The sequence below is a fragment of the Xiphophorus couchianus genome, chromosome 7, assembly GCF_001444195.1.
Source record: "Xiphophorus couchianus chromosome 7, X_couchianus-1.0, whole genome shotgun sequence".
Taxonomy (NCBI): domain Eukaryota; kingdom Metazoa; phylum Chordata; class Actinopteri; order Cyprinodontiformes; family Poeciliidae; genus Xiphophorus; species Xiphophorus couchianus.
Window position 1 is genome coordinate 8,127,292 of NC_040234.1, and position 13,035 is coordinate 8,140,326.

The window sequence follows — 13,035 nt, forward strand, 5'->3', positions numbered from 1 at the left end:
TTTTACCTTCATTTTTTTATTTCTTCATTTCAGCCATCCTTGCTGGCAGGCTAAATCTGCACCGTTACTGAGTTGTGGTTTTTTTTTGGGCTGTAAACAAAATCATTGTGAGGGCCACCGACGGCCCACTGACCACATTTTGGATACCCTTAATCTCATGTGCTCTCAACTTGTCCAAGCTAAGAAATACAGGTGTGGGACAGATGCTTTTTCTTTCAATTAAAACATCCAGTATTCTGCTCAGGAGTTACTTGTCTTTAGAAGCAAAAGGTTTTTTTTTGTTTTTGTTCTTTTAAATTATGGTGCTTAAATTTTATGAACATTTTCAGTCAGTTTTGATCTCAGACTAATCGAATGCTTAGGATGTGGGAAGATTTTACTTTTCAGCAGCACAGTGAGTTGGATCATACATCCAAGTCAACATAATAAAGACTTAAAGAGAGGAAAGTGGTATGTTAGCAACCCTGAGCTAAATAGACAAAAGACCCGAGGAAGGCTGATAGACTCTCCTTAAAGAAGACTTAAAGCTGAAATTGAAATAAAAAGGTGTTGCAACCAAGTATTATTTTAAGTGCATGTATGCAGACATTTTATTCTATCTGTTTATTTTTAAATATTTTTTTTCCTACAAACAGATGAATTCATCAGTCACATTAAGGATGGTTTAAAACTTTCAGATGATTCCTCGTGGCGTCGTTTGTCTTCCACACAAAACGTGGCGTTTCAGCAGGAGTTTGCACACAATTACACTTTTAAAAATGTTTGGAATTTAATTAGTCCAAGTCACTTTTTACTTTTAGCTCTCCTCAGAAACACTCCTAAAGGAATAAATGTCATTATGAAAATGTGCTGCGACAACACCGAAGGGTGTTTTAATGTTGAAACGTCACCCAAATTGGGCAAAATCGTGTATGACGGACAAGACTAACATCTAGACATTTCTTCTATTTACAAAAACACAAATCGAATGAACCTTAACATATCTCTTTCTCTGTCAGTGAGTGTTGGTCCAATTGGATGAGTTACGCAGTCCTACAGTGTGGATGTCTCACATCACATCAAGCCTGATGAAGGCTCGCTCTGTTTCTGCTGCCGTTGTCACGGCGGCGGGCCGCTGAAATGAGGGACTGTGTGATCCAATGAAGCCTGCTGTCATCAGAGACTTCAGTCATGAAGCTGACATCATCCCATTGGCTCATTTTAGAGCAGAGTGACGAACACTCCGGGTCACACATCGCAAACTTTGCTTAAAGTTAGAAGGATGTAAAGAACTACTGAACATCCAAAAAATTATACCTTTAATGGCGCTAAAAAGGGTCTTAATCCACTTTTGTAAAAATCCTTATATCTAAAGTTTGATCCACCTTTTAGAATCAGCTTCTAACCTTTTTTTGAATCCTTGTCTGTGAAAGTAGAGATTTACTGATTTCAAGAGGTGATATTAGACACAAGTGTTTGGGTTCGAGTAGTTAAGGGGAGAAAACAAGCTTTAAGAGATTAGTCTTAAAGCAATGAGAGATTCTTGGACATTAGTCCCTTCTTTGTGCCCCTCTTTTCTTTTTTCTGTCCTCATATCATTGCTCCCTTCCTTGATTCCTTCCTTCCATCTTTCTTGAGTTTTGTGGCTTTTTCAAAAGTTGTCCATTACAGAAATGTCTGCTTTAAATTCATAACTAATGTCTGTATTTTTTTTAAATTTAGAAATTAATATAAAAGGACTGAGAATGAACGAAGTGAATGTGGAAAAGTATAAACCTTTGAGATTAAAAAGGAACCTAGCAGGAACGTAATAATAATCAAGCTCTGGCAAAACTAGGATGTAAAAGTTTCTCTAGCATCACTGGTTCATGAAGTGGAGCTCTTCTGCCCTCTACTGGTGGGAGTCTTACCATTACATTTAACTGGATTGCAAGGGAGTAGGCGTTTACAGGAACGGGCGATTACTAATTTACTATTGGGAATCATCGATTTTACGAGATGATTATTTTAAAAAGTTTTATTAGGCAAATAATGAGAGAAGTCCTCTTGGCACAAAATGAAAACTGCAATCTTTTCAATTTTGCCACCGTGTTTCTTCTGACTCAAATTAAGATGAACATTTTAGGTTGCTTTTTGGATCAAACATCTTCTGTGTTGTTGGTCTAAAAAAAATGTTCTCAGTCTAATTCAAGCAACAAGAACAGGAACGTTCTTCTAAAATCGCTGCTGTCTTTAGCCAGGCTTAATGACGGGGCGGCCAAATCTGTTGAGGAAGAAATTTCTGGATGTTTGTTTTATGATATTAGAAAACTAAAAAGAAAACGTGACTAATATAAGAAAAAAAATACCTTGTGTTGTACCAAATACATATTTAAGAAGAGCTCATCCTGATAGTCTTAAACGAGGGTTTCTGTGGATTAGCTCCATTTGCTGGAGGCTCAAATTTGTACCATTTTTGAACTGCAGTCAGAGGCCACAGAAAATTATTCCAAGGGCCCTCGAGCCACACGCCCCTGAGGCCCCTACAGGCTTAATGAAAATAGTAAAACAGAAGAATGCCAGTGAAATTTTACTTATAGATAATACTCCTAAAGATTTTTGTTTTTTTGTCAGGCTTGCTTCTTAAAGATGTTGACATTTTTTTCTGGGACGTTTAACTGAAAATTACAGACAAATCAAAAACGGGGTGCAAGTAAACATATTAAATATAAATATGACAACCTGCTAAAGGAGAGACTGTGACGCCTATGAATGTCTTTATTCATCCCAACTCTGTATGAACCGAGTCAGAATGTGATGCATCACCACAGAAAGCATGAAAAATCAGAGCCCCTTATTAAGAAACGTCGAGGTTTATTTTTGAGGTAAAACACAGAAGTTGCATGCGAAGACCGCGTGGTCTCTGAGGAGCCGCGTCTCCCGGATGTTGTAAGTGCCTGTATGTTTTTTTTGTTTGTTTGTTTGTTTCCATGTTCCGCGGCGTCCGCTCAGTCCTTTCCCAGAAAGCGGCTCAGTGGTCGCAGCCGAACAGCTCCAGAGACACTCGGTGCTGCTCGGGCAGAGCCCTGGCGGCGACGAACTGCATGACGCTCTCGAAGTGGTAGAAGTGGCTTCCCCGGATCACCTTGACTCCGTCGGGACCGCACATGGCGGCGTCCACCTTCTTCAGGAGGGAGATGGGGCGCTTGTTGGTGGGGACGCGCGGGGTGGCCCTCAAGTCCACGTCGTACATGTCCCTACCTGCGGGGGGTGGAGAAACACAGGACATGACGTCAGGCATCAATGTGTGAAACTCCAGAGAGATTTGGTCACGTCTGGAAATTGATTGAAGTATTTTTCAATGCCTGATAAATATTTAAGTAGAACATAGTATTTCCTGTTGCCTGTAATTTCTTTCTTTATCTCTTCCTAGTTTGCATCCTTCTTTTCTTCCATTTTCCTATATTTCCATTCCGTCTTTCCTTTCTGCTCTTCTTGTGTCCTAATGCTCATTTCTTTTCATTCATTACTTTAAACCTTTACCTTTCCTTTCTTCTCGCCTTCCTTTTTTTCCTCCTGTTTTTCCTTCCTGCTTCTGGTTGTTCAGGTGCCATATTTAAAGCGCTTTAAAATGTATCTATATAACAACATATTACACATGTAATTGTATGATCACAGTAAGTACTAACTTAGTGAACGAACTGTAATGTTTTATAATTTGAAGTAAAGTCTGAAAAAATGTATCTGGAAAATGATGAAATCTTTACGTAAATGTGTAGGAGTCCTGATAACAGTGAAATATGCATGTCATTTTTTAATTTAATGTTTATAGGATGATTCCAAAATATGCAAACATTGCCTGAAACAAAAAGTCAATCTGATTACATTATTTTAAAATTGGAATAATTTCACATTCATGATTGTAAATGTCGTTCCCACTGAAACGCTTTCGGGTGTGGATCTATTAGCATTGGCTGATGGGGCTTTTCTTTTTCACTCCAGTGTCAAAAGTGTGAACCACACCCCAGGAAGGGGATTCAAATTCACGTCTGTGTTTCCAAACCTATTTACGCATCAGAACTAAACATTTTAAGTTGATGTTTCTCACGCTCCGGCTCCGATGGCGGTCTCACCTTTGATGACGTGAAGAATGTGATGGTCTTGGCAGACGAAGGCGGCGTCGATGGGGCCGTCGATGCCCAGCTCCTGTTTCAGAGGCTTGGGGTAACCGGCCAGGTGGGTGGGTGGCTCGCTGGCTTTGTAAACGAACAGCTGGTTGTCCTGAACGGGGCGGAGAGGAAGTGAGTTTTCCATGCTCTCCAGACGACCGCGTTTGAACACGGAGGTATCGCGTTACCTTGATCATGTGGAGATGGTCCTGGTAGGAGAAAGCGGCGTCGACCTCGCTGTGCAGCTCCCTGAAGGTGTTCTCGATGGTGTTTGAGGTCAGCGTGTCGTTGTCGTCTTTACGGATAAAATGGTGGCCTGTGGGGGAAAAAAAGAAAAGGGATCGCTTGGAGAAGTTGGAAATGGTAACGCTGATAAAGAAGGCGGCTATCTAAAGACTGATGTATCTTTATATTTACTGCCTTCCAGTTCCATCTTGACATTTACCAATGCGACATATCCTTCTCTTTGCAGCCATGGAGATTAATTTCACATTTAATTTCTTCCTGTGGCACCAGCAACAGTCACTTGTGACAATCTTTGGCTGTTTTCTTAAGCCATACAATGAAATTTAACACATGTAGGCCATATTTATAATTCCGTTTATCAATAAATAACAATAATAATAATCTTGATCCTTCATTTTCAACATAAAAATGTACAGATTTGTTTTTATTGCTCCATTTAAGTTGGGGAAATTTGTACATTTCTTGTGCCTAAACCTTTGAACCTTATCAAAAGCTGAATGACCTCTGCCTCGAATAAACGCTTGAATCGTGACAGAAGAGCGAGCGTAATCATTTGTCATCAACGTGATGGGGAAGAAAAAGAAATGCAAAGACTAAAACCGCAGATGACGGTATGAATATTTGGCCGCCGTATCTCACCTCTGAATGCGTAAATGTCTCCGGCATCATCGGAAGTGATGGCGTCCAGGTGAACGCGGCTGCAGCGCTCTCTCTCCAGGTGGTCGCCGCCTTCCCCTGAACATTGAAATATCACTTTTTGCAGCTGGATTTAAAGCCGACACGTTTCACTTGTACTTCAAACCAGAGATGCACTGATTAAGGCTTTCCAGGCCAGTACTAGTTTGTGTTATTTTGAAGTCTAGATTGGAGATGCCAAGTTAGACTTATTCTGTTTTTCTCATTTCTTATTCAAGAACTTTTTTTTAGACATAAAAGGGGGGGAAATGCTACATGCTGTTTGATAGATGTATTAATATAAGCCCATATGTTTCACCTGATTAACTCAAATAATTGCAACTAATGGCTGATATGTCTGTCTACAGACCAGAAATTGTGAAAGTTTTTTTGTTTTCATAGTTTGACTGCTGATCACTGACCAGAACCATTCACAGGAAAATTGTCTGATTCTGATCTACATTTTAGTTTTATTGGTCCATCTGCCTCATGCAGGCTCTTGTTGACGGAAAGAGATATGCTGATCCTATAAGTCATTTCTTATTTTTCATGTTTTATGTCTCATTTAACTCTTCATTGACTGTAGCTGTGGATTTTCCACAAACCAAATGAATCCTATCAATGCAGCTAGTACAAGATCTGTGTTCCAAATGTATTTCTAATGCAAACGTGTAGAAAGCATCAGAATGAAACCACTTTGCTGCCATTCGACAATCAGAGGCTCACCAAATCACATCTACTCTCAAATGTTTGATCTACGTTCATCAGTCAACAGCTCACACTCAGCTTTGCGTCCCTGCTGTCGTCTCTTCTCCACTTACTGAACTTGGAGCACCTCATGAAGTAGTCGCGGGCCTCTTTGGGGTACCTCCCGTGCACCTCGCCGGTCTTCGGGTCGAACTTGGAGAACTGGTGTCCGTGGAAGCAGTAGTAGTGCTCCGTGAAGCGGAAGGCCGACGTGCAGTTGGGCATGGACGCAAACGCTTTCTTCTCCACGGCCTTGGTTTTCAAGTTGTAGTGGAAGATGTCTTTGCCTGCGAAAAACAAAAACAGCAAAAATAAACAAACAAGTACGCACAAAACTTGCAAGAGTTAGAGCCACCCGAAGGATTGGTAAAATATATGAAATGAGTCAGAATTATACTTCTTCTTCTTCTCAATCACAGATGTTATCCAATTGGAACTAGACGACCAAATGTGCGCACTGACTCACCCTTGAAGAAGATCACAGAGTCTGTGCCACACTCTGACTTGGGGCACTCCACGGCCGCATCCAGGTGGTCTGGGATTCCAGGGAAGACCTCAGAGATGTCCTTGGGGAAGCCGACCACCAGCTTGTGCTGGAAGTACCGGAACACCTTGTTGTCCTGCGTGAGACAGACATCACATTCAACTGCACAGATCATCGCATTCTCTACCCACTGAACGTCCCGCTGTGTCTCTGTGAGCCTCTGCATCTCATTTTCAGAATTTGTCTGCTCAGGTCGTTCAAAAGTGCTTTTCTACGACGGAGTATTTGGGTCATACTAAGGAAAAAATAAAAGTTACAAAAATCAAGTCATAATATTGTGAGAATAAAGTCGAACATGACTAAATTTGAAATAACATGAGAATAAAGTTACGATAATATTAGAATAAAGTCATAGTACTATGAGGAAAAAAAGTCATAGTAATATAAAAATAAAGTTCCACAAGTAGAAGAAGTCGTAATAAATGAGAACTAAGTAGAAATAAGGTGAGAATAAAGTCTGAATATTTATTTTTTTGCTGCACTATTTCTCCATTATACTTCATCCTTGAAATATTGTTTTTCTGAATTCAAATCCAGACCTTCACACTTTCTGGTGCAAACTCAGCAAACTGCAAGACCTTTTGCTGGAGCGTACCAGGAAGAAGAACATGTGGTTGTGGTGTGCGGGATCGTCCTCAAAGTGCATGCGGAAGGCAGCGTCTACGTGGCCCAGATGGTGGTGGTCGTCCAACTCTGCAAAAGACTTGTTTGACAGCTCGGCCTTCCCATGGAAGCCCTTGAACAAGTGGTCACCTGACAGCAAAAACAAACACAGAGTCTTTACACTGAAAAACATGCTTGCTCTCCCCATGTCTTTTGAGACTTCTTGTGTGTTTTGTTCCAGGAAAAAGGAGCTGGAGTCCCCAGATGTTCATTGTAACGGGACCCACCTTTGAAAAAGTAAGGAATCCTCTCCTCGTTTTCTGCGACTGCGTCCATTTCAAGGCCCTTGCAGCGGTCGAGGACGGCTGCAGAACACGAGACAGAAGAAGGATTTTACTGTGAAGGTATGGAGATTTCCTTATCTCTCAAAAAGTGTTGTTTTTGTAAACTCACCTGCATGGTGCTGGTGATCGTTTTGGTGTCCGGGTTGGTTTTGGTGTCCGGGTTGGTTTTGGTGCCCGGGTTGGTTTTGGTGTCCGGGTTGGTTTTGGTGTTTACCCCTGTGAAAAAGTGAAAAAGAAACTTGGCTTTTCAGAATTTCTCATCGTTTCGATCATAATTGTTTGACTATACAATCAGGATTTTAGTTAAGCTTGACAAAGATGGCCTGGTAAATAATAAATATGGTGACAGGCTGATTTAATAATTGTAACAGATGCAACTGATAGCAGGTAAAGTTTACCATTCATCTAAATATCAACATTTTGTTTTCTAAATTGACTTTAGGAGTTATAAACACCAGAGTACAACTCAAATTTTTGTCAAACATGGATTACATAACAGCACTTAGAGTGATGAGCTTGCAGTTGCATGAAAAGTAGAAAATTTAAACGTTCCCAAACTTCCTGATTGTTTAATTAAGTTAAAATCGAGGCTACTTACTGGGCCCATGCCAGAGCAAGAGCCAGGCACATCAGCAGAATATGGGGCAGCAGCTTCATGACGAGTTGTCCTCTGGTCCAGTAGGCTGGAGAGCTGGGCAAAAGGTACCGGCTGCAGCTGCAGCTTCTGTTTATATTGAAGCCGAGTTTGCGTGGGTGTCATGACGACAGGTACCAAAGGGAAGGAGGAGGGGAGGGACAATGTGCAGGAGCCGTGGGTTTGTGAAAGACGCCCACAGTGTTTTGTGATCCCCAGAGTTGTGACCCTGAGAACTCGATCCGACCTCTGCAGAGATTCAGAGAATTTAGAAAGTTTTCACCACAAAACTCCTGTCAATAGATGATTATTTTATGTGAAACCTTATTTTAGTCGGCTCTATTTTCAGATGCATTTTATTACGTGTTTGTTAGAGATGAATGGAAGCCCTGAAAGGCAACAATTTTAACAAAGTCTGACCAATTTCTCTAGTCTCTATTTAAATCTAAATTGAAATACTGTCAAGATTTTATTTTATTTTTTTAACTTGTGTAACATTTTTGTTTTCAAGGGAAGCAAAAAGTTGTAATGTGCAAATTTTGATCAAATGTGTTTTCTATTAAGTATTTCTGACTATAAGAAATCCATTTCTTTAATTTCTACTGCAGCAGAGTGGAAAAGAAAAATGTTTAAGTTGAGTATTTGTTGTCTTTTTGTTTTTGTTTCCTCTCCTTGGGCTGCCACCTTATCATGGTGGAGGGGTTTGAGAGCCCCAGTGATCCTAGGAGCTACACTGTCTGGGGCTTTATGCCCCTGGTAGGGTCACCCAAGGCAGACAGGTCCTAGGTGAGAGACCAGACAAAGCGCAGCCCGAAGACCCCAATGATGGACGAGAACTTTGGACTTGGTGTTCCCTCGCCCGGACGCGGGTCACCGGGGCCCCACTTTGGAGCCAGGCCTGGAAGGGGGGCATGATGGCGAGCGCCTGGTGGCCGGGCTTTTACCCATGGAGCCCGGCTGGGCTCAGCCCGAAGAGGAAACATGGGTCCCCCCTCCCATGGGCCCACCACCTATGAAAGGGGCCAAAGGGGTCGGGTGCAATCTGTGATGGGTGGCGGCCGAGGGATTGTGAAGCGGGCGCTGTACCAGTCCATCGTGGTGAAGAGAAAGCTGAACCAAAAAACGAAGCTCTCGGTCAATTTACATTCCTTCCCTCATCTATGGTCATGAGCTTTGGGTCATGACCATAGGAAAACGAGATCGCGGATACAAGCGGCCGAAATGGGTTTTCTCTGTAGGGTGTCTGGGCTCTCCCTTAGAGATAGGGTGAGAAGCTCAGTCATCCGGGAGGGACTCAGAGTAGAGCCGCTGCTCCTTCACATCGAGAGGAGCCAGTTGAGGTGGCTCCTCTCTGGTCAGGATGCCTCCTGGACGCCTCCCTGGTGAGGTGTTCCAGGCTCGTCCCACCGAGAGGAGGAACCGGGGAAGACCCAGGACACGCTGGAGGGACTATGTCTCTCGGCTGGCCTGGGAACGCCTTAGGATTCCCCCGGAAGCTGGAAGAACTGGCCGGGGAGAGGGAAGTCTGGGCCTCCCTTCTGAAGCTGCTACCCCCGTGACCCGACCTCGGATAAAGCGGAAGAAAATGGAAATGGATATTTGTTGTTTTAGTTTAAATTCTAAAGGGCAAAAAAGGGGGGAAAATCTATCTGTTGATTTTTCTGTCTTTTTTTAAGTCTTTTTTCTCATCCAACACACAGGGAAAGAAAAAATAATCATTTTTAAAGTATTTTGTCTTACTTAAGTAAACATCAAGGGAAAAAAGTATTTCTGTCATGTAATTTTTCTTTAAAAATATATATATGTTTTTCTTTTTTTGTGGATGAGAAGGAAAAAAAACTGAAAATAAGAGAAGTATTTTTTTCATTTGCCCTCAATACCTAAACAAGAAAAAGAGACCTGGAAAAATATTTTTTTTCTTTTCTTTTGTGTTGAATGCAAAGTAAGAAGGACAGATTTGTTTCTCCCCCAGTTAAGCAACAAACGACATATGTGGGACACTTACCAGAAGACGGGCAAAAAAGATCCCACAGGGAAACGTGGGTTATTTTGAGCTTCATTTTAGATCTTTTCTGCTTTCTTCCACATAACTAAAACAATTTTTTTTTTCTTTTAGAACTTTCCAGAGGTCTGACCAAAGTTCTGGTTGGAACAGGTCCAACTCTGGTCCAAGAGGTAACTAACCCAGCTGTCCTCATAAGATAAATAAAAACCGCTGACAGCCGCACTTTGCAGTCCTCTCAACAAAGTGTGGTGCAATGACTCGATGGTGAACATTAACTCAAAATTGTGTATTGACTTCTTCATATGTAATCAGTGGATTAAATTTGCTCTGTTGATTGGTCCTCCACATAAATAATTTCAAATGTTTATCTTTTACCTACTATTTTTCTAGTAACTTTATATTTATTGTTAGGCTAAAATATTCGAGAAATCTTGTCTATAAAATGAATCAATAGATTATAGGTAGCTTCAATTTATGGAGCTATTCCAAAGCAGTTCCTTGATAGGGAGCGACGGTGGAAACATGGGAGTTCGCCCTGCAATCGGTGGATCACTGGTTTGATTTCCGGTCCGCCCGCCCATTTGTCTCCTTTGGCAAAACACTTCACCCGCCTTGCCAGTCGGTGTTGGTCAGAAGGGCTGATGGCGCTACATTGCAGCCTGGCTTCTTCTGGACTGCCCTAGGGCAACGGAAAGGCAACAGTTCCTCAATGAGCCTCTCGAGAGTTCATAGTTCATGTCTTGTGCCTGGCTCCAAAACATGTTTGCATTGCATTTCAGTAGGATTGTCTTCCTTTCAATATGAACTTTTCCTGAAGAACTTCAAGAACTAACACCAGAGTGTCGTGTTGTTTAATGATGCTGTATGTTGACAGTGGGTAGAATGATGAAACTGATTTGAGGAGACGGTTTAGGATCCAGATGCAGGCAGGAGACAGACAGAATCATGACAAGAAGACGAAGACGATTAGGGTGGAGGATGCACCAAAGATAAAGAAAGCGATGAGAGGCACTCCAGGTGATGCAGAAGATGAAAACAATGGAGTTTCACAGTCTGGAGATGGGAAGGATGATAATGCTGGTGCTGCTGATGAAGTGGGTGTTCATCACCCTGATGATGATGATGATGATGATGATGATGATGATGATGATAATGATGATGATGATGATGATGATGATGCTGCTGCTGATGATGATGATGCTAGTGACGAGTCAGGTTGGACAGACGTGTTTCCAGTACGGGACACTGGAGATGAAGAATCTAGAGATGATGTTAGCAACCATGAATCTGGAGATGATGATGAGTTTCTTAAGTTAGTATAGGGGGTCGATGGCTGGTTGGATAAACAGACAGTTGAGAAGAGGACAGCTTAACCCTCAAATAGTGAACTCTCAAATGCTAGAAATTGAGACAACTAGACCCTGGACACTGGTCCACTACATAGTGGCAATTTGTCATGTTACATGCCTTTAGCTTGTGGGAAGAAGCTGGAATACCTGGGAGAATCCACACAAGCATGAGCAGCAGAGCATAGAAACCAAACACACAAAGGGCCTGGCAAGGAATCAAACTCTGGAGTTTCTTGCTGTGAAGCAACAGTACTAACAACTGTTTTACCTTGCAGCCCTAAAATTGGGCTGAATTCTTCTTAAAATCTCCATAGATCACTTTTCGAACACTCTGCTACCTACAATCAAAATTTTTCAGACAACATCATCAAACCCTACACAGTGTTTTTCTGGATCCTCCATATCAACTGCTTCACCCTCAACCTCTGGTCACATTTATGTTCAGTAAAAACTTTCTTGCATCTTCTTCAGTTTTTAATATTTTCTCTTTAGCACTAATCCAAAAGGGTTTACTGTTTGTTACGTGTGACCATGTTCAAGTAGACAAAAGCTTTGCAAACAAAGTGAGTTAATGTTGAGCAACAGGGCTCCATAGAAATCTGCACACAGTAATGTTTTGGCCTCAACCTTGACTGAGTAAAAACAAGACCGAGTCACGTCGTCCACGTACTTTTGACAGCATGTCAAAGGTTTCTCTTTACTCTGCTCATGGAATCAGATAACCTTTACATTTTCTTTGAGATTTTTTTTGTAAAGCATTTTATATTTTGTATTTGTTCACATTTGAAAAAACTTATGGAGGCACAGTAAGGAATTTATGTAAGGGTAGAAACCTCTGAAGGTGCTTCTGTAAAAATAAACTTTAGAGAAAACAAAGTAAAACAATCCCTCAAATCATAAAAAATAAACAAACAATAACAAACAACACAATAACAAACAACAATCGGGATAGTGATCTAAATAGCATTGCAAAAAATGATCAGGTCATGTGTCTTCATACATGAATGAATTTGAGAGACTTTTCATTCTTTATCCATAGGGTGTAATATGGATAAATGGGTTGAGGTTTGACTTTTAAACAGACAAGGTTCAAAAGTATGTTCAGGGAAATATTTGACACATTTTTCAAAATTGCATTTGTGAGGTAAGACACTGATGTTGGACAATCTAGCTTTCTCACCGTTACTCATTAAAAAGGTGTCCCAGCTGGTTGAGGTCGGGATTCTGCGGATACCAGGGAACTCATTCATTTATGTTTTTATGGGCCTTGAAACACGAAGAGTCCATCTCAAACTGTTTCCACAAACTACAGGCAATCTACAAGAAACAGTCCAAAATGTCTCGATATACTCAAGAATTGAGGTCAAAAGTAACTCATAAAAAATGTGTCACATCATAATCCTCTCTGCCCCAAACTTTACTCTTGACACAACTCTTGAAGCTAAGTTCTGTACTTTTGGCAACTGCCAAACAAAGACTGGGGCATTGATTGCCAGACAGATACACAATACTCTCGACTCTAGAATCCATCCAGTGCTTTGCATTGCCCTGGGTGATGTAAGGATTGGCCCTTCTCAGTCTCCTCCCACAGAAGGGCTCGTCTGGCTCTGAAGCTCCAGCCTTCTGGTCTTCAATTACATCTCTAGAAACTCTCTGTGTTGGACTCTGCCAACTCCTGGCCAACCTCCAGCACCTTTGCACGACTTTCCTTGGTCTCCCCCGTCAACATCCTCCAGCAACCCCACCAACACATCCAGCTTC

General features: G+C 41.6%; 1 protein-coding gene across 1 annotated transcript; it reads right to left on the reverse strand.

Moving 5' to 3' along the window:
- Positions 1–2,815: 2,815 nt before the first annotated feature.
- On the reverse strand, positions 2,816–8,044 carry hpxa (hemopexin a). Its single transcript, XM_028023011.1, has 10 exons — positions 7,885–8,044; positions 7,396–7,502; positions 7,230–7,307; positions 6,935–7,092; positions 6,262–6,415; positions 5,870–6,082; positions 5,013–5,108; positions 4,316–4,443; positions 4,092–4,239; positions 2,816–3,219 (listed from the first exon to the last, which is right to left on the reverse strand). The coding sequence occupies exons 1-10, from the start codon at positions 7,941–7,943 to the stop codon at positions 2,990–2,992; spliced, it is 1,371 nt and encodes a 456-aa protein (XP_027878812.1). The 5' UTR covers positions 7,944–8,044; the 3' UTR covers positions 2,816–2,989.
- Between the last annotated feature and the right edge of the window lie 4,991 nt (positions 8,045–13,035).